Raw genomic sequence first — 18,975 nt, 5'->3', positions numbered from 1 at the left:
ATATAATAAAGGGCTAATATGCAAATTGACCAAATGGCAGAACAACCAAACAACCGGTCACTATGACATGTGCTAACACCAAGGGACGTGCATGGAACATGCAGGCGTCGGCCGCGGCAGGATGGTGGAGCAGGTGAGCAGGGGCACCAGACCAAGGCTGGGCGCCGGTTGCTGCCATCGGGGTGAGCCTCTGGTGGTTACTGAAAATTTTTTGCTCCTGCGGGCCACGGTCCCACCCGGCACTTGCACCTGCTGCCGGCGCCGGCCCTGCTGGCACCAGCTGCCTGTGCCCAGTGCTGGTTCTGATCACTTGGAACCATCAGTGGGTGCAAGCAGCAGCTGCTGGTCCTGATTGCCCCTGAGGGCTTCTTCACCTCCCCCTGCTCCTGATTGCCCCTGAGGGCTTCTTCACCTCCCCCTGCTGCCACTCACATCTGCTGACGGCACCAGCCCCACTTGTACCCGCTGCTGGCACCGGCCTCAATCGCTCCGTGCCTTCAGCGGGTGCAAGCGGGGCAAGCGCTGTCAGCACGTGGGAATGGCGGCAGTGGGAGCGGGGCTGCTGGCAGATGGGACCGGAGGCCCTGAGTGGGAGGGGCCAGGCGGGGGGCACGGAGGATGGGCCGAGACCCGCCCCTGTGCCTACTGCAGCCTCGCGGCCCACAGTTCCTTTCAAAGTATACAAATTCATGCACTTGGCCCCTAGTATAGGAGAAGAGATCCAGTTTGGGTTGTTTGTTTATTTTCACGAATCACAGAGCAAGGGCCAAAACTGAGTGATCCATTAGGCAGGGGGCACAGATATAAGTAGACCCCACACAGAGAGGCTAGGTTAAAAGGTCAAATTTAAATTTTTTTAAAAATCAGTCCATAGGTCAAGGCAAGGTAAGTCATTAAAGGCAGAAAGGGTACAGAATTCTCAAAGATGTAGCTGACATAGATCAGGTGGTCATAAGGTTTTGTTTTTGTTTTTGTTTTGTTTTTAAGCAAAATAAAGCAAGCTCAGAATTTAAACTAGAGACTTTGTTCTTTACTGGGTGTGGTTAGGCTCCTGCTTATGGTCCAGTGAGAGAGCCAAAGCCCTGTATCTTGAACTACTTCTGACTAAGCAACAAAAGTGGCATGCTAGTGGTTCTGGGAGCATTCTTAGAATCAGAATCTCTAGCACTGCTCTCTTTGATGATAAAAATTTTCAATCTCTTTGCTCCCCATTGAGGGACTGAATTTACTTCAATTAAAATTTAGTAGCCATATATAGCTAACAGCTATCATATATGCATCTCTATAGTTCATGATTTAAGAGAGCTTGCCTTAAGTACTTTTAAAAAGAAGGAAATAATATTAAATTTAATATTATAATTGAATATTTATAAGGAAATAACCAATACCAATAATTTTGTGTATATATGTATTTTTTAATTCAGTATATTATAAAGCAAATATTTAGCCGAAACCGGTTTGGCTCAGTGGATAGAGCATCGGCCTGCGGACTCAAGGGTCCCAGGTTCGATTCCGGTCAAGGGCATGTACCTTGGTTGCGGGCACATCCCCAGTAGGGGGTGTGCAAGAGGCAGCTGATCAATGTTTCTCTCTCATCGATGTTTCTAACTCTCTATCCCTCTCTCTTCCTCTCTGTGAAAAATCAGTAAAATATATATTAAAAAAAATAAATAAATAAATAAATAAAGCAAATATTTATCTTTCTTTATTAGGATCATCTTCTATGGCATCTGCATGTTGTGGAAGTTTAGCATTAATGGATGCAGGTAAAAGAATTATGTCTCAAAACTTCTAATGCTTTATTATACAGTACTTGGTTAGTATAAAATATAAGATTTCTTTCAAATTGAGTAATTATTAGTAAGACTTAGAGAAGTCATATTACAAGTTACCAAACCAGGCCAGAAGCAAAATAATCACAAAGTACAGCTTCAACTCTACAAATGTCTGCTGGCATTCCTATTTTTTGGCTAAAAGCAATACACTCAAATTGTTTACTTGCCCTTGGTGACCCAGTAAGCTTTCTCACCTTCCAAAAGGTCTGAGAGCTCCACCTTTCACTAAAGTTGATTCCATTCACTAAAGAAGTTTGGATTAGCAAGAAGTAGTAGGACTGATAAGGGAAAATAACCATGTAATTGTCCAGCCACTTTGTGTAAGTTATGAGAAGAACAATGCCACTCATAGTGTATACACATAATTTTAGGAAGGAAGACTACAAGTGGTTAAATATAATCTTTGGGTCTAAAACACTAAAAGGGAAAGAGTCAAAAACTTAAAGAGTCTCTTAATAACAATTATTGCCAAATAGTCACTAATGATGCTATTCAAGAAAGAAAAAACAAATCTAAAGTCACTCGAGGCCACACAAGGAGTTCCCCTATAAGTTTACACATTTACAGTACAAGTTTGAAAGATAGGACAACCTAACGAAGGACAAAATAAAGAATGGTGTGAATATATAACATTATCTAGGAAGATTAAAATTTAAGCCAAAGGGAAAAAAGCTAAAAGCAATTAAAGGTGCTTTTCTAGTTGTGTTCAATGGAAGGGAAACAATCTGATATTTAAGGTAACTAGTAGCATACTATTCCTATTTTCACCTTCATGCATTCATTCAACAAATCTTTACTGTATGCCACCTCTGTACCAAGCCCTGATCTTAGTAGGACACAAGACAAAGTCCCTGTCCTTGTGGAGTTTGCATTCTTCAGTCTTCTAATCTCAGATTGGAAAACACAGAACAAATTCTGAAAAAGGTGAACTGAAAAGAGATTATAAGAATTTTCAACTGTTTTAAATGAATTCCGATCTTTTGATTTAGACAAAAATCCATCCTAAGTATGATCAGTACTTCAGGATGAGATAACGGAAGTGTTTGAGAAATCACAGAGTCTAGTTAGTATACCAAGGACACAAAAGGTTCTTACTTCTGAAAACTAAGAACGGTATTTTCTATAAAGTATAACTCAGTGAACCTGAAAGTGACCCTCAGCAAGACCCTTAGGTACACTATAAAAAGAATGGTTTATAACGATTTTGTAAGGGAAGGGCTGTGGAGAGAAGGAACCAGAGTCAAAATAAGTCATGCCATAGTAAACTAATTTTTTGTTTTCAAAAATATTACTAGATTTGGAGTGAGGAGGGAGGGTACTGCTCATATGTAGTGTATCTAGAGTTCAGCCTTTAGGATCTTTGTATAAATAATGCAGAAATTTATACAAAGTCGGATGCTAGGTGCACATTTCCTAACTGGTTGAAGGTCAGCAAAGAGGACTTGTTAATCTGATGGGTCAAAGAGTCTCAAGTGTAATACTTCAGGATGTGTCATCCTAAACCTTGTCCTTTTCACTGTCTTTGTTCATGAGTTGACTGAACACAGGCCTACCAATAAAAAGGATACTGATAGAAACCAATGAATGCATAAGTAAATGGAACAATAAAATGATGTCTGTCTGTCTCTCCTTCCCTCCTCCCCCTCTCTAAAATCAATCAACAAATAAAAGAGTTAAGATTATTATTATTAGAGAGAGCTTTGTGCTAAAAACAATTATTACTTGCTAGAATTGTTTTTAAGGGGCTTTTATTATATGTTTAAGAAAAATGAGGTAGTTAGATGACAATTTATTAAGATCTTTCCATCCAGTGTGGCTCAGTTGGTTGAAAGATTGCTGGTTTGATTCCTGGTCAGGGCACATGCCCAGGTTTCAGGCTCAATCCCTGGTAGGGGGCATTCAGGAGGCAGCCAATCATGTTTCACTCTCACATCAATGTTTCTCTGTCTCTCTCCCTCCCTCCCTCCTCTCTCTCAAAAATCAATTTAAAAATCTTAAAGGAACTGGGCGGTGGGGGTGGGATCTGTAACCAGAACCCAGAAGGAGTCAAATACCAAAGGACACAGCCAGGTAGGTGACCTCACAAGGAGGGAATTTTTTTTTAAAAAAAGACCTTTCCAAATTAGTTCCGGTGACTGTCAATTTAGAATACCACCCACTTACATTAAAATAAATGTCAACAGAATGATAAATGTATGTTAGGCTGATGTATACATCACACAGAAGTTCTTTCTCTCAATTATAGGGGTTCCTATTTCATCTGCTATCGCGGGTGTGGCAATAGGATTGGTCACCAAAAACAATACTGATAAGGATGAAATAGAAGATTATCGTTTGCTAACAGATATTCTGGCAAGTATATTCACATTTTCTTATACTTAATGGTAAAGATTATACATACTTTACAAGCATCTTATGCTTAAAAGAATGCTAGGACTCAAGAAATAAGAGGTCCTTGTTCTTGCTTTCCTCCTCTGCATTTTCTCCTTGTTTTTTATAGGATGTGAGTTAAAAATTTATATTACATATAAGTATCCATAGTTTAGCTCACTTTAGGATAGTCATAAATTAATCCTTATGCTTTTAGGGGGAAAACATCTGAAATAGTGATTTTTCAGATAAAATATTTGTAACTTAAAAGTCACAAATTAGAAGCAGTTAAAATATGTCTGTGTCATTTTAGAGGACACAGTTTATTATATCTAAAGCTATTTTTCAAAATTTCTCTACAATGACAATGAGTGAATTTTGTTTGTATTTAAAACTGTATCATAATTTCTTAAATTCCTTAAGGGAATTGAAGATTACAATGGTGACATGGATTTCAAAATAGCCGGCACTAATAAGGGAATAACTGCATTACAGGTATTTTTAAACCAAACTTGTTTCATTTTTATGATATTTAATAATATCATAAATCAGTATTTATATAATATTTGGCTTTTCCTTATTAGGCTGATATTAAATTACCTGGAATACCATTAAAAATTGTAATGGAGGCCATTCAACAAGCCTCAGGTAAGCTAAGCCAATGTGCCTCATTCTCTTTTCATCATTACTTTGTTAATGGAACTATAATTCCCAGTAGGCGTATTATAAAAAAACTAGAGGCCTGGTGCACGAAATTTGTGCACAGGTAGGGTCTCTAGGCCTGGTCTGCGATCAGGGCCAATCGGGGCCTTCTGGTTGCTAGCCGGGCCTTCCTTCCCCAGCTGCTGGCTACCGGCTGGGGCCTTCCTTCACTCCGCACTGCCCCCTGGTGGTCAGCACACGTCATAGCAAGTGGTCTCTCGGTCAAACTCCTGCAGGGACACTTTGCACATTAGCCTTTTGTATTTATAGATAGGCTTATTAGAAAGCATTGCTTTAGAAAATGAAATTTCATGTAATACCCTCGATCAAGAAGTATTAAGTTACTAGGCACATAACTAACGACCAAAGTGGGAGGCCACTAAAAATTCAAATTTTTCAAATTAAGTAACTTTCTAAGATAAGAAGAATAGAGAAGGAAATATGAGTAAAGTTGTCAAGGTAACAAATGTGAAGAGCTTTTATTATTAAGCTAAAAAATTGGAAATTTATGCCATAAAAACTAAGACGACTGCTGCTATAACTTATCATATTTAGTTTATATAGTTATTATTTTTATTATGTTTTTAATCTCTCCTAGTGGCAAAGAAGGAGATACTACAGATTATGAACAAAGTTATTTCAAAGCCTCGGGCATCTAGAAAAGAAAACGGGCCTGTTATAGGTAATAAAATTATTACTGATTTCATAAGATAAATGTTAATATATGAAAGTATATTATTATTTTTCAATATTTGTAACTCCATACACAAAACAAATCTATTTTTAAACTTTTATGATTTAAATTTGGGGGAATATTGATATTAGAACTTATAGTAATTTTAGTCACTAGCAAATTGTTTTCTATTTCATGCTGAAATATTTTTACATGTATCTAGGCCAAAAAACTTTTAAGTGACCAGGACATGTTTTAGATTCATATATGTATTTGTTTATATTTTTGTCTATACTACATTTCAGAAACTGTTCAGGTTCCATTATCAAAACGAGCAATATTTGTTGGACCAGGTGGATATAATTTAAAAAAACTTCAGGCTGAAACAGGTAAGTGTTATATGAAGTTTGGGTTTTTTATTTCTAATGCTAGGCCATATAAGTTTGTCACCTCATTTCTATTGTTTGCTCCAAAAATATATGTTTGGTAAATGAGAGGAAGACCAAAAGAAAAGGATGTAACATAGATATGGCTTTACTGTAAGTTTTCTGTATGCCTATTAATAAATTAGCAAATGATTATCCTTAACTGTATTCAAGGATGACCTAGAATTCCTATTCTTTTTTGCAACAATTTAAAATCAAGCATTTAGAAAAATGTTTAGTTTTTCACTTTGGAGTTCTGCTTTAATTTTCTCTTACAATTACTTCTGCTGTTTTTCACATAGTGTTCCTCTTATTTTTAAAGAGTAAGTGTAGGAATAGTAAGCTTTAATTTTTTTTTTTTTTTTCTGAAAGCAATCTTTGGGTTACCTAGTACTTACTTACCAGCTTTGAGATTATTGAAGGAGAGTGAGGAGAGTCACCTTAGCCAGTTAAGATTGAGAAACTGACACGATTTCGTCCCTTATCTGTTCACCACTCTAAAGGATAAAAGGGAGAGAGAAGAAAAGTTGAAAAAAGAATTCTACTATCGACATTATTCATAATTAAGAGAGCAAAACTAAACTCTCCAAAATTAGAACTTGCATGCTTTATCCCACCAGATTATCGGCTGCAAGAAAGAGGGGGGATATTGGCTAGCACAATCTGGATACATACCAGGGGTGCAGGGTGTATTTGTTGGTGAATAAACCTCTTCATTCCTAAAGCATTGATTAAACAGCACCACCCTGCCCAGCTATTTCCAGGTCACTCTCCTCCACTCACATCGACTTTTCAGACTGATCTCCGCTGGAATGAGCAAGTTAACTTTAATATACTAAATTATCTTTTTAAAAGGTGTAACCATTAGTCAGGTAGATGAAGAAACATTTTCTATATTTGCACCGATACCCAGTGCTATGCATGAAGCAAGAGACTACATTATGGAAATCTGCAAAGATGATGTAAGTATAGATCTTATAACAGTTATTTTTTCTACTTTTTGTTGCTGTTTTCATAATGAATCTTATGGCTTATTTTTCACTTACAGCAAGAGCAGCAATTAGAATTTGGAGCAGTATATACTGCAACAATAACTGAAATCAGGTAATATCAAGTAATATGCTTTGCTGGTTTTTTAATAAGATTTATATTATAAGCTTCATATATGTTTGCTTTATTTACTTTGGAGTTACGTTTAGACTATGTCAGTTACCATATAATCATTAATTATTTAAAGGTATAAATTTATTTTCTACATCAGTTTGTAGATTTTCAGTAATATGGTTCTGTAATTACAAATTATAATAGATTCTTCTAACTGAATAGTTTAACCAAATTTCCCAACTTTTTCATTTTCCCAATAAACAGTTAAATAGACTTAGCAATAGTTCCTTTTTCTTTCCTTTTGCTTTTTCTTTCTTTGGTATTTTTTTGTTGGTCTGTTTTAAAGACATATACTATTTATTGCCTAAGTAGTTCATTTTATTTTACCAGATAAAAAGATTGATTTTAAGGATCAGAAAATCCTTTTCTACAAAAAAAATAAATTATCAGATGTAGCATGAATGTTCAAAGCAATTTGAAATCTAATCTAATAATAGACAAATATGCAAATTGACCGCACCTTCGCTACACCTAAGCCACGCCCACCAGCCAAGCCACACCCATCAACCAATCAGGACGAGTATGCAAATTGCCCCAACAAAGATGGCGGCTGATTTGCATATCAAGACAGTGTCGAAAGAAGCCAAGAGCTGCAAAGGGGAGTAAAGCTTCGAAGAAGCAAGCAAGCCAGGGGGGCGGGGGGAGGAGAAGGGAGGAGCGAAGTCAGGGCCGTGGGCGAAGGGAAACGAAGGCGGGCTGGAGGAGAAGGTGAGGTGGGCGGCAAGGGCGGGGCAGAGGCGGGGCCGGCTGGAGGAGAAGGCGGGGCCGGTGACAAGGGCGGGGCAGAGGTGGGGCCGGGGGCGAAGGAAAACGAAGGCGGGCTGGAGGAGAAGGCGAGGTGGGCGGCAAGGGCGGGGCGGAGGCGGGGCCGGGGGCGAAGGGAAACGCGGGCGGGCCGGAGGAGAAGGTGAGGCGGGCGGCAAGGGCGGGGCGGGGCGGAGGCGGGCGACAATGGCGGAGCAAAGGGAAATGCGGGCGGGCTGGAGGAGAAGGTGAGGCGGGTGATAAAGGCGGAGCGGAGGCGGGGCCGGGGGCGAAGGGAAATGCGGGCGGGCCGGAGGAGAAGGCGAGGCGGGCGGCAAGGGCGGGGCGGAGGAGGGGCCGGGGGCGAAGGGAAACGCGGGCGGGCCGGAGGAGAAGGCGAGGCAGGCGGCAAGGGAGGAACGGAGGCGGGGTAGAGTGCAGCAGGAAATCCCATTGCAGGAATTTTCCTGCAACGGGAAAGCTAGTTAATAATAAAAGGCAATGGGATAATCTTACCTAATAATAGAGAAACATGTAAATTGACCATACCTCCGCTACGCCCACAGCCAGAGTGAGTATGCAAATTAACCCAACAAAGATGGCAGTTAATTTGCATACATACCTGGGTCCCGGGAACCTCCTTGGCACCCAGGTCACTCCCAGCCGGCCATCGGAGGGGCAGGGAGGTCTTCCTTTCCAAGCCTAAATCCTGGGGTGGAGGCTTTAGGCTTGGGAAGGGGCTGAGCCTGCAATCGGAGGTGCCAGGCGGAGGGCGGGGAATCCCTTCCCAAGCCTAAAGCTTGGGGCGGAGGCTTTAGGCTTGAGCAGGGGCTGAGCCTGGGATCAGAGGGAAGGGGGAAAAATCAATGGAAACATATCCTCAGGTGAGGATAAAAATAAAAATAAAAAAAGAAATGTCATATCCTATGAAAGACCCATCTTGAAAATGCCTAAAGAAAGTTGTCATTTTTTCATGGTGAAGAGACTGGAGTCCGTGTTGATAAAAATACCTTGGCAGCTGCAGCAGCAGGGTGATGGGGCTGGTGCCTTCCCCTGATCAGCCCAGTCACCTCCCACAAAGGGAGGCCAGACTGCGGCTTAGGTCCGCTCCCAACAGGGATCGGGCCTAAGCCATCAGTAGATTATCCCCTGAGGGCTCCCAGTATGTGAGACGGGGCAGGCTGGACTGAGGGACCCCTCCCAGTGCATGAATTTCGTGTAGTATTAAAGGTGAGAACTAAGTGTAGTATTAAAGGTGAGAACTAAGAAATGGAATGGCTGATTTTAGACTATAAAAAATAAGAAATTTTTAAATAAAGTAAGTATACCAGTTATCTAATCTCCTTCCTTAAATCACTATGCAATAAGTTGATGGTAATTCTTAAAATATTTAATGTCATTTCAAAAATTTTTGAAAAATATTAAAATACAGAAAAAGTATCTATTCTAAAGGCTTTTGACTGCATGTTTTTCTGTTACCTTCTGTCCTTTGATACATAATATTTAAATATTTAAATAGGGTATATTTTTAATTGAAAAAAGTAAATATCCCTTTTGGACAATCATACTTTTTATAGTTAGAAAAACATGTACTGATTCATTGTTTTACACCTTAAACTTATACAATGTTACGTGTCAGTTATATCTCAATAAAACTCGAGAAAAAAAGAAAGAAAAACATGTATTGGAGGGGTTTTTGTTTTTTTACTTTGTTGTTGTACGAAAACATAATCACAGTTTGATTATCAATAGATACATAGATACTTAATGTTTTAACCAGGCCTATTTCCTTTTTTGTAGAGACACTGGAGTAATGGTTAAACTATATCCAAATATGACTGCAGTACTACTTCATAACTCACAACTTGATCAACGAAAGGTAAAAAAAGAAGACATATGATTTTTCAAACTGCCTTAAAATAATCATAGTGAAATTTACTGAGCTGGTGCGAACTGTACACTCTGTCTACTACAGGCCTAATATAGAAAACCAAAACTGATAGAGATGCTGCTGACAAAAGGTTTTACATTGTTTATCACAGATATTTGTTTCTCCTCCTATGAAGGAATAGAAATGGCTCTTGAAAATTTTGGGGTGAAATAACATCTAGAGTTGACACAAAGCAATTACTTAAAATAGCAATAAACCTGTTTTCTCAATTTTCTTGACCATCCAATCATGGCAAGGTAATTCTTAGGCTGGAACCGGTTTGGCTCAGTGGATAGAGCGTTGGCCTGCGGACTCAAGGGTCCCGGGTTCGATTCCGGTCAAGGGCACGTACCTTGGTTGTGGGCACATTCCCAGTAGGGGGCGTGCAGGAGGCAGCTGATCGATGTTTCTCTCTCATCGATGTTTCTAACTCTCTATCCCTCTCCCTTCCTCTCTGTAAAAAATCAATAAAATATATTTTTTTTTAAAAATAATTCTTAGGATGTTTTTAAATTTATTTAAACTTTGTTATAGTTCATAAGCAGAATATGAAAATACTCAAGAAAACGATGGGACGGAGGGCAGAGGAATAATAGGAGTATCTATTTTTACCATATATTAAATCATAAAGCTATAGAGAACAAAACAGAGTATTACTGGCCCAGAAATAGATGATTCATAAAACAGAAATATACCCAGTTATGGACGGGACTACATAATACAATGTTTACATTGTATTTTCAGTTAAGGAAGAATCAAAGATTATTCAATAAATCATATTGGTACAGCTGGTTATCATAAAGCAGGATCTCTACTCTTTTAATACCAAAATCCCATCTGGATCAAGGAGCCAAATGTAAAAAAAAAAAAAAAATTTAAGGTGGTGAAGAAGAAAAAGAAAATCAGGGCATGGAAGGCTGTTGAGAGAGGACTAGAATATTTTAATCTTCCTACTAGGTAAATATTTCTCAGCACGGTATCAAAGCCAAAATGTAAATAAAGTAATAATATTGTATCTCATTATATGGCAAAATTACAATAAGATTGAAAGACAAGCAACAACTTAAAGAAAAAATGCTTGTAACATATGACAAAGATTTCATATATAAAGTTCTTATATAGATCAGTAAGAAAGATGAATATCAATAGGAAAAGGAGCAAAGAATATGACAGACCAATCATTTTTTAATGCCAACCAAGATATTCAGTACCTACAGCATTTTTTAATGCAAATAAAATGTTATCATTTTTCAACTTTATGATAGTTGAAAATTCCCAATATAGATAAGATGTGGAAAAGAAATAGGCATTCTCCTACAGTGCTGATAGGAATATAAATAGGAGCCAACTTTTTGGAAAGTATTTGGTAAATATATATGAGTACCTTTGGACCTAAGAGTTCTACATTGGTCTTTGTTCTAAGAGGTTAATTAAGAGTAGATGAATACATAAGCATTCCAACACTGCAGTTAATTTTTTGTCAACTTTTTGGAAAATACACTGAAACCCATATAGCTTTCACCTATATTCACCAATTAGCATTTGTAACACTGGAATTTTATCATTTCAGTACTCAACTGTAATGTTTCATTTATTGCTATGAAAAGACGTCTTCAACACATTAAATGAAACAAATTCAGAAAGGTCCATTTTTAAAAAATGCAATACAAACACTAAATAGGGAAACATTTGAAGAGATACTCATTGGAGTGTTAGCAATAATTTATAAGTAGAAGGGTTTTAGATGCTTTTTACTATCATCTGAATACTAATGTATTATTTTAAATCTTTATAATTATGATTTTATAATCAGAAAAACCAATAAAGCTATTTCGACTTAGGGAAAAATGTGTACTACAATAGATATTAAGTAATTATAAAATGACAACTAATAGTTTAACATGTTCTCTTTCAGATTCAGCATCCCACTGCCTTAGGATTAGAAGTTGGCCAAGAAATTCAGGTACCTGTATTCATCCCTTTAGTCTAGAATTGTAAATTGTATTTGAAGTTTCAATTATTTGTTTCAAAAAGCAAGCTGAAAGAATCAAATCAACATTTGTTGTTTCACTTATTTATGCATGTATTGGTTGCTTCTTGTACCATATGTGGTCTGACTGGAGATTGAACCCACAACCATCGTGTTTAAGGAAGGAAGCTCTAACCAGGACATGCTTCTTTTTTAACTGTAGGGTTACTTAAATAGACTCATTAAGGATTTAAGACAATTTGTTGCCTCAAGGAGTTTATAGTTTACAGTTTAGTTAGAATAATAGTCCCATTTAGAGCTTTTAAAATTAAATGAACAAGTCAGTGATGGCTATGCAGTCAGTGACTTAGTGACAGGACATGAGAATCCTGATAACTCTGTTGAGGGTCTTGAATGTCATATTTAAAGAGTTGGGACTCTAATTTCTTCTACACTGCTTGAGGCTATAAGTTTTTTAGTTTGATAAAAGCCATATTGTTTAGCTCCAGAATTGATAACAAAATTGACCTTTTTTTATAGTCTTTTTGGAATTGATGAAAGAACTTATTGCCAGCCCGAGTTTCTTGGGCCACACCACCTTTCGTTCCAGTTATACCTAATACCCATGATCTGAGTAACTATGGCTTCTAATTTATTTCCAGTCTACAAGCCCATTATTCAAGTAGCCTCTAGGGAAAGATGAGAACTAAGACATAATATCTCTGTATAAGACTTTTTTTTTTTTAACATCATAAAGGTTTTTAAATACTGCCACAGTTCCCCCTGACTTTCATTGTCTAAGGTCAAGCCAAATAATCTCCAGTGTGATGGTCCTTTAAGCAGTAGTCTGAGTGACCTAAGTGTAATCCTGTATAGTGTGTAGCACAATTAGGCTCAAAAGCCCTTGTAGAATCATTTATCATGACTTTCACTTGATTTCTGGTGTAGGGACCTGTCCTGGAGAGAATAAGAAGGCACAAATGAATCTAACAGAAGATTATAATTAGGCAAATAATACCCCGTCTCTTTTCCTTTGTTATAATCACTACTTAACCAGATTATATTTATTAGCATATACCCTCACTTAGCACTGAGCTATGGTTTCAGTAAACAGGAAAAACATTAAAAGTAAATTTGTTTCTATACATATCTATCAACAAGTGAATCTAAAAGTCAAGTGAATTAAAAATCTGAGGAACAGAATAAACTGGTGAACTTAATAGAATCAGGCATAGAATGGGAGTGGATTGATAATTCTCAGGGGGAAAGGGGTGTCTGTGTGGGGAGTATGGGAAGAGTCTGGACAAAAATCATACACCTATGGATAAGGACAGCGGGGCGGGGGGGGCGGGTAAGGGCAGAGGGGGGGTGGGAACTGGGTGGTGGGGAGATATGTGGGGAAAAAGGAGAAACAATTGTAATCTGAACAATAAAGATTCATTAAAAAAAAAAAGAAGAAAAACTTTAAAAAAAAAAAAAAGTAAATTTGTTTCTTTAACACAGGTCAAATATTTTGGGCGTGATCCAGCTGATGGAAGAATGAGGCTTTCTCGAAAAGTGCTGCAGTCTCCAGCTACAACTGTTGTTAAAACTCTACATGACAAAAGCAGTATTGTAATGGAAGAACCTGTTTCACAGTCATCTTCTAATTCTTCCCCATGATATATTTTTTTAAAGAGAATTAATTCTAGAGTAATAATCTGTAGAGCAAAATTTCAATAGTATCTTGTAATGTATAGATTTATATATACTATAAATATATTCTAATGATTTATATTAAAATGCTCATTTACATGTGCCATTTTTTACTTCAAGTGTTACCTAGTGCCCTGGCCAGTTTGGCTCAGTGAATAGAGCATCGGCCTTCGGACTGAAGGGTCCCGGGTTCGATTCTGGTCAAGGACACATGTTCAGGTTGTGGGCTTGATCCCCCAGTGGGGGCCGTGCAGGAGGCAGCTGATCAGTGAGAGAGAGTGATTCTTTCTTTCTCTCTCCCCTCTCTCTCTAAAATCAATAAAAAATACATATTTTTTTAAAAAGTTACCTAGCCCTGATCAGGTGACTCAGTTGCTTGAAGTGTCGTCCCGTACACCAGAAAGTAGCAGGTTCGGTTCCGGTCAGAGAGCAAACCCAGGTTGCTGGTTCAATCTCCAGTCAGGGCATGAGCAGGAGGCAACCCATGTTTCTCTCTCTCTCCCCCTTCCTCTTTCTAGAAATCAATTTTTTTTTAAGTAAACCATTCATACATATTTATATATATAAAACCCTAATATGCAAATAGACCAAATGGCAGAACTGAACAACTGGTCGCTATGACGTGCGCTGACCACCTGGGGGCACGCGTGGAACATGGTGGGTGTTGACAGCAGGCCACAGAGCACGGAATGTGGCGGGCATCCGCTGCGGCGGGATGATGGAGCAGCTGAGCAGGGGCCCCAGACCAAGGCAGGGCTCCAGTTGCTGTCATCAGGGCGAGCCTCTGGTGGTTACTGAAATTCTTTGCTCCTGCATGCCACAGTCCTGCCTGGCGCTCGCACCTGCTGCCGGCGCTGGCCCCACTCACACCTGCTGCTGGCGCCAGCCCCAATAGCTCCATGCTGTCAGCAGGTGTGAGCGAGGCCTGCGCCATCAGTGTGTGGAAGTGGTGGCAGTGGGAGCGGGGCTCCCGGCAGACAGGGGACAAAGGGCCACAGCCGGAGGGGCCAGGCAGGGGCACAGAGGATGGGCCGAGAGCCCGCCCCTGTGCCCACCACAGCCTCAGGGCCCATAGTTCTTTCAAGGTGCATAAATTTGTGCACTGGTCCCCTAGTATCTTAGAAAAGATTACTAACCTTTACTTCCTGTAATTCTGAAATATCTGAAAAACTTATAATAGATTACATTTGCTACTATCATGGATCTCTTCCTACATATTTACTCTTGGTCATCTTGTGGCTCACCTCTTTGCCCAGTTGACTTGCCTACAACTATTTTACAAACTAGAACTTGCCATATTCAAAGCTCATACCTATTTCCTTAGTATAGTTACCAAATATAGTAAGGAGTTGGGGTAGTTACTTTGAGCTGTTTTTAATGATATACTGCCCTTCTAACTGGCTGCAAAACCATAAACATAGTGGAGTAAATATTATAAATGGGAATCTAACTAGAATGAGGCAGTACATTTTTCAAATTTAGGAAATATAGAAAAAGCATTTACTCATCAAATAGAGGTCATATTTTGATTGTGTGTGCATGGATGTTCTTGGTATAAGAGCTGGAGGAATCATGATTTTCAGTTAATGCTTGAAACAGATATAGAGGCTGTTTATATAATTACTAGAGGCCCGTTGCATGAAGAGATTCATGCAATAGGCCTTCCTTCCCTTGGCTTCCAGCACCGGTTCTCCTCCAGCACCCGGGACCCAGGCCTTCGCTCCGGCCAGAGTCTGCCTTCTTCGTCTTTGCTGCAGACTCAGGCTGGAGTCTGCCATCTTTGTCTTCGCTACTTTGCTGCAGACTCCAGTTGGAGTCTGCCGTCATCGTCTTCGTCTGCAGTCTTGTCTTCACTCTGGCACTCTGCTCCTATAGATCCCTTCGCCCCCTGCCCTCCCTCTCATAGCAGGTGTCCTGCCCCGCCTGGCCACTCCGCCCCTGGAGCAGCTGGGCAGTCGCCATCTTTGGCCTTCTAATTTGCATACTCACTCTGATTGGCTGTGGGCGTAGCAGAGGTACAGTCAATTTACATGTTTATCTATTATTAGGTAAGACTAGAGGCTCGGTGCATGAAATTCATACACAGAGTGGGGGTTCCCTCAGCCCAGCCTACACCTTCTCCAATTGAGGGATGTTCCTTCAGCCCAGCCTGCACCCTCTCCCCTTGGGGGATGATCAGGCCTAAACCGGCAGTCAGACATCCATCTTGCAATCTGGGACCCCTGGCTCCTAACTGCTCACCTGCCTGCCTGCCTGATTGCCCCTTAACTGCCTCTGCCTGCCTACCTGATTACCCTAACTGCCTGCCCCTGCTGGCCTGGTTGCCCCCAACTGCCCTCCTCTGCAGGCCTGATCTCGCCCCTAACTGCCCTCCTCTGCTGGCCAATTTGGTTCTGATTGGTCGGTTTCTATGCCAGTCAGTATCAAAAGCTCTGCCTCCTAGGCAGCCATTGGCTCCCCACAGCACCCAGATTTGGTTCTGATTGGTTGGTTTCTATGCCAGTCAGCATCAAAAGCTCTGCCTCCTAGTCAGGCATTGGCTCCCCACAGCACCCAGATTTGGTTCTGAATGGCCGGTTTCTATGCCAGTCAGCATCAAAAGCTCTGCCTCCTACGCAGCCATTGGCTCCCCCACAGCACTCAGATTTGGTTCTGATTGGTCGGTTCCTATGCTAATCAACATCAAAAGCTCCACCTCCTAGACATCCATTGGTTCTTCACAGCACCCACATTTGGTTCTGATTGGTTGGTTCCTATGCCAGTCAGCGTCTCTGGGCCTATCAATAGGGCCTGATCAGAAAGGCGGGACTGAGGCCTGGAGAGAGATGGAGGTGCGGCTGCTGGCCAGACTGGGAGAGAAAGAGAGAGGCAAGTGCTGATCAAAAGCTGCCACAGAGGCAACAAATCAGTCCCTGCTTCTCTCTTCAGGCCTCTCTCTGGCCCTGATTCGCAGCCCCCTCAGCAGTCAGGACTTCTGACTGCAGGACTGACTTCCGGTTGGTCAAGCCCCAGTAGTTACTGGTCGTTACAACCCAGGGTTTTTATATATTAGGATTAGTAATAACAGATGGAAGGGAAGTGGTAAACTTAGCAGTTACAACCTAAATGAACAGAGAAGTAAAGAGAAAAAATTGTATCCACAAAAAATTAGAAAGGATAAGGGCTGAGAATTTGAGGGCATGGTGAAAGTCTATATGGAGAGAACTAAATGCCTGGGTTTACTCCCCCATCCTACATAATCAAAGGACTACCATCTGAGCAGGCAGACAAAACATACACTCATACTCATTCACTCCCTTGTAACACTGCCACTACCACCTCAGGAGTCTTTTTTTTTTTTTTTTTTGGGGGGGGGGGGGGGAGTCTTGAGATTTATTTTCTGAAATAGGAGAGACCTTTGACTTGGGGACACAGTCACAGTAGAGGGTTGAAAGTGGGGATTAAGTGAAAGCCTGAATGCCAAACAGTTGGATCTCTAACCTTCCTCTGCCTTTACCCAGGCTGGATATGGAGGGATATTTGGAAACTACATTATCCCAGAGGAGACTTCTAAAAACATTTGGAAAGGAGTGGAAGAGGGCTATGACTGAACAAGAAAATCACCCCAGAGAAGGCCAACACTCTATAGCCTTGCTCTTGACAGCAGAATCAGGATTTAGTAGGGGCCAAATCCTGAAGAGCTTTGCATGCCATCCTAACGAACTTTATCATACAAGAAATAAAAAACGATTGAAAGACGTTAATATCAAATTTTTTCACAAAGACCATTCAGTGGTTAAGTCTAGAATAGGTTACAATTTTAAACTGCACAGGTCCACTTAATAAAGGCACTGTTCAATAAATACTGTGAATGTATTTTCAGAATATTTTTCTTTAGCTTACTTTATTATAAGAATGCAGTAAATAAAACATACAAAAACACGTTAATCGACTGATTGTTATTGATAAGGCTTCCGGTTGTTAAACAAAACTCTTCAAAACCGAAAGTAATCCTGAAAGAGTTTACTGAGCCATGTTAGCCAGAGAAAGGACCAGGGCCGGGGTTGTGCAGTCTAAAACTCCAGCAGCAGGGCTAGATGGAGTAGACAACAAGTCTTATATAAAGAGTTTGGGGAAGATGTACGTTGTTTTGAATGAATTTACACTGGCTATAGATAGGGTTGGAAAAGGCGAAGTGGGTAAAGTTCTTGGATAGGTGAATAGTCCCTAAGGAAGAACTACTTGTTGCTTTATGGATTGGTTGTAGGCACTGGTCCAGAAAGTTCATAAGTAAGCAGGAAGCAATGTTGTCTGGAGGTCAGCTATTCTTTTTAGATTGATCACCTTCAGGAAAAAATGAGTGAATATATAAAAAAACTTTCATAAAAGTTATTTCATTAAAAAAAAAAAGAAAGCTTCACATTTCAAGGACATGAGTCAATGAGACTGAGAATCCAGTTTACCCTGTAGAGATTAACAATATATATTTTTTAAATCCTCAAGAATTTTTTTAAAGTGTAATACATCCTTAAGAGACATTTGGTAATGATGGGAGATCATTTTGGTATTCACAACTGGAGGAGGGGGTACAGTACTACTGGCATCTGGTGGGTAGAAGCCAGGAATGCTATTAAATATCCTGTAATGCACAGGATGGCCTCTCACAATAATGAATTATCCAGCCCAAAATATCAGAGATGGCAAGGTTTAAAAAAACCTGCTCTAGGAATTTAACCCCTCAAATATATTGGCACACATGAAATAACTTCCATACAATCATTTCTGTTTGAAATACAGACTATTGCAATGACACACATATACATAAACAGATGGTTTAGATACACTAGGGTTAATTTGTGCAACAGTGTATATGATATTCTATTATTCGTGTTTTTTTAAAAAGGTGGTAGATATCTACACTAATAAAAGAGAAATATGCAAATTGGCTGTACGTCTACAACACCCACCAGCCAATCAGGAGTATGAAAATAAACCCAACAAAGATGGCGGTTAATTTGCATGTGCAGGCGTGGAGCAAAGACTGAAGGGTCCGGCCCGAGCGAAGGCTGAAGACTGAAGACTGAAGACTGAAGAGGCTTGGCTTCTCTGCTGCGGCCGGAGCAGAGAAGCCAAGCCTCGCTGCAGCCGGAGCGGAGAAGCCTAACCTCGAGGCTTGGCTTCTCCGCAGCAGCCTGGGTCCCGAGTGCTGGAGGAAAACCTTTGCCAGCAGCCAAGGGAAGGAAGGCCTATTGCACGAATCTTCGTGCAACGGGCCTCTAGTAAATATATAAACACTAGAGGCCCCATGCACAGATTTGTGCACCAGTGGGGTCCCTCAGCCTGGCCTGTGGGATTGGGCTGGAGCCGAAAGTGGCTCTTCAACATCCCCCAAGTGGTCCAGAATTGCAAGAGGGCACAGGCCAGGCCGAGGGACCCCACGGGTGCACAGTCAGGGGTAGGGAGGGACCACAGGAGGGCTACAGGGCATG

General features: G+C 40.4%; 1 protein-coding gene and 1 long non-coding RNA gene across 5 annotated transcripts in view; one reads left to right on the top strand and one right to left on the bottom strand.

The window, feature by feature from the left end:
• PNPT1 (polyribonucleotide nucleotidyltransferase 1) overlaps positions 1 to 13,609 on the top strand; it is a 42,796-nt gene extending 29,187 nt beyond the window's left edge. For both annotated transcript variants that reach the window (XM_054728170.1, XM_008162111.3), the window contains 11 exons: positions 1,713 to 1,766; positions 4,081 to 4,187; positions 4,629 to 4,700; positions 4,790 to 4,853; positions 5,506 to 5,589; positions 5,886 to 5,969; positions 6,861 to 6,967; positions 7,054 to 7,109; positions 9,714 to 9,792; positions 11,759 to 11,806; positions 13,316 to 13,609. In XM_054728170.1, the coding sequence (XP_054584145.1) occupies positions 1,713 to 1,766; positions 4,081 to 4,187; positions 4,629 to 4,700; positions 4,790 to 4,853; positions 5,506 to 5,589; positions 5,886 to 5,969; positions 6,861 to 6,967; positions 7,054 to 7,109; positions 9,714 to 9,792; positions 11,759 to 11,806; positions 13,316 to 13,474 (914 nt within the window). In that variant the 3' untranslated portion in view covers positions 13,475 to 13,609. The remainder of the gene's footprint in view (positions 1 to 1,712; positions 1,767 to 4,080; positions 4,188 to 4,628; positions 4,701 to 4,789; positions 4,854 to 5,505; positions 5,590 to 5,885; positions 5,970 to 6,860; positions 6,968 to 7,053; positions 7,110 to 9,713; positions 9,793 to 11,758; positions 11,807 to 13,315) is intronic.
• Positions 1 to 18,975, bottom strand: part of LOC114230252 (uncharacterized) — a 275,275-nt gene that overhangs the window by 252,742 nt on the left and 3,558 nt on the right. For all 3 annotated transcript variants that reach the window (XR_008558549.1, XR_008558548.1, XR_003616123.2), the window contains exon 2: positions 6,408 to 6,502. This is a non-coding gene — a long non-coding RNA (uncharacterized LOC114230252). The remainder of the gene's footprint in view (positions 1 to 6,407; positions 6,503 to 18,975) is intronic.

The sequence above is a fragment of the Eptesicus fuscus genome, chromosome 16 (assembly GCF_027574615.1).
Source record: "Eptesicus fuscus isolate TK198812 chromosome 16, DD_ASM_mEF_20220401, whole genome shotgun sequence".
Lineage (NCBI taxonomy): Eukaryota > Metazoa > Chordata > Mammalia > Chiroptera > Vespertilionidae > Eptesicus > Eptesicus fuscus.
The sequence above is the reverse complement of the archived record's forward strand: the minus strand, read 5'-3'. Positions and strand labels throughout refer to the sequence as shown.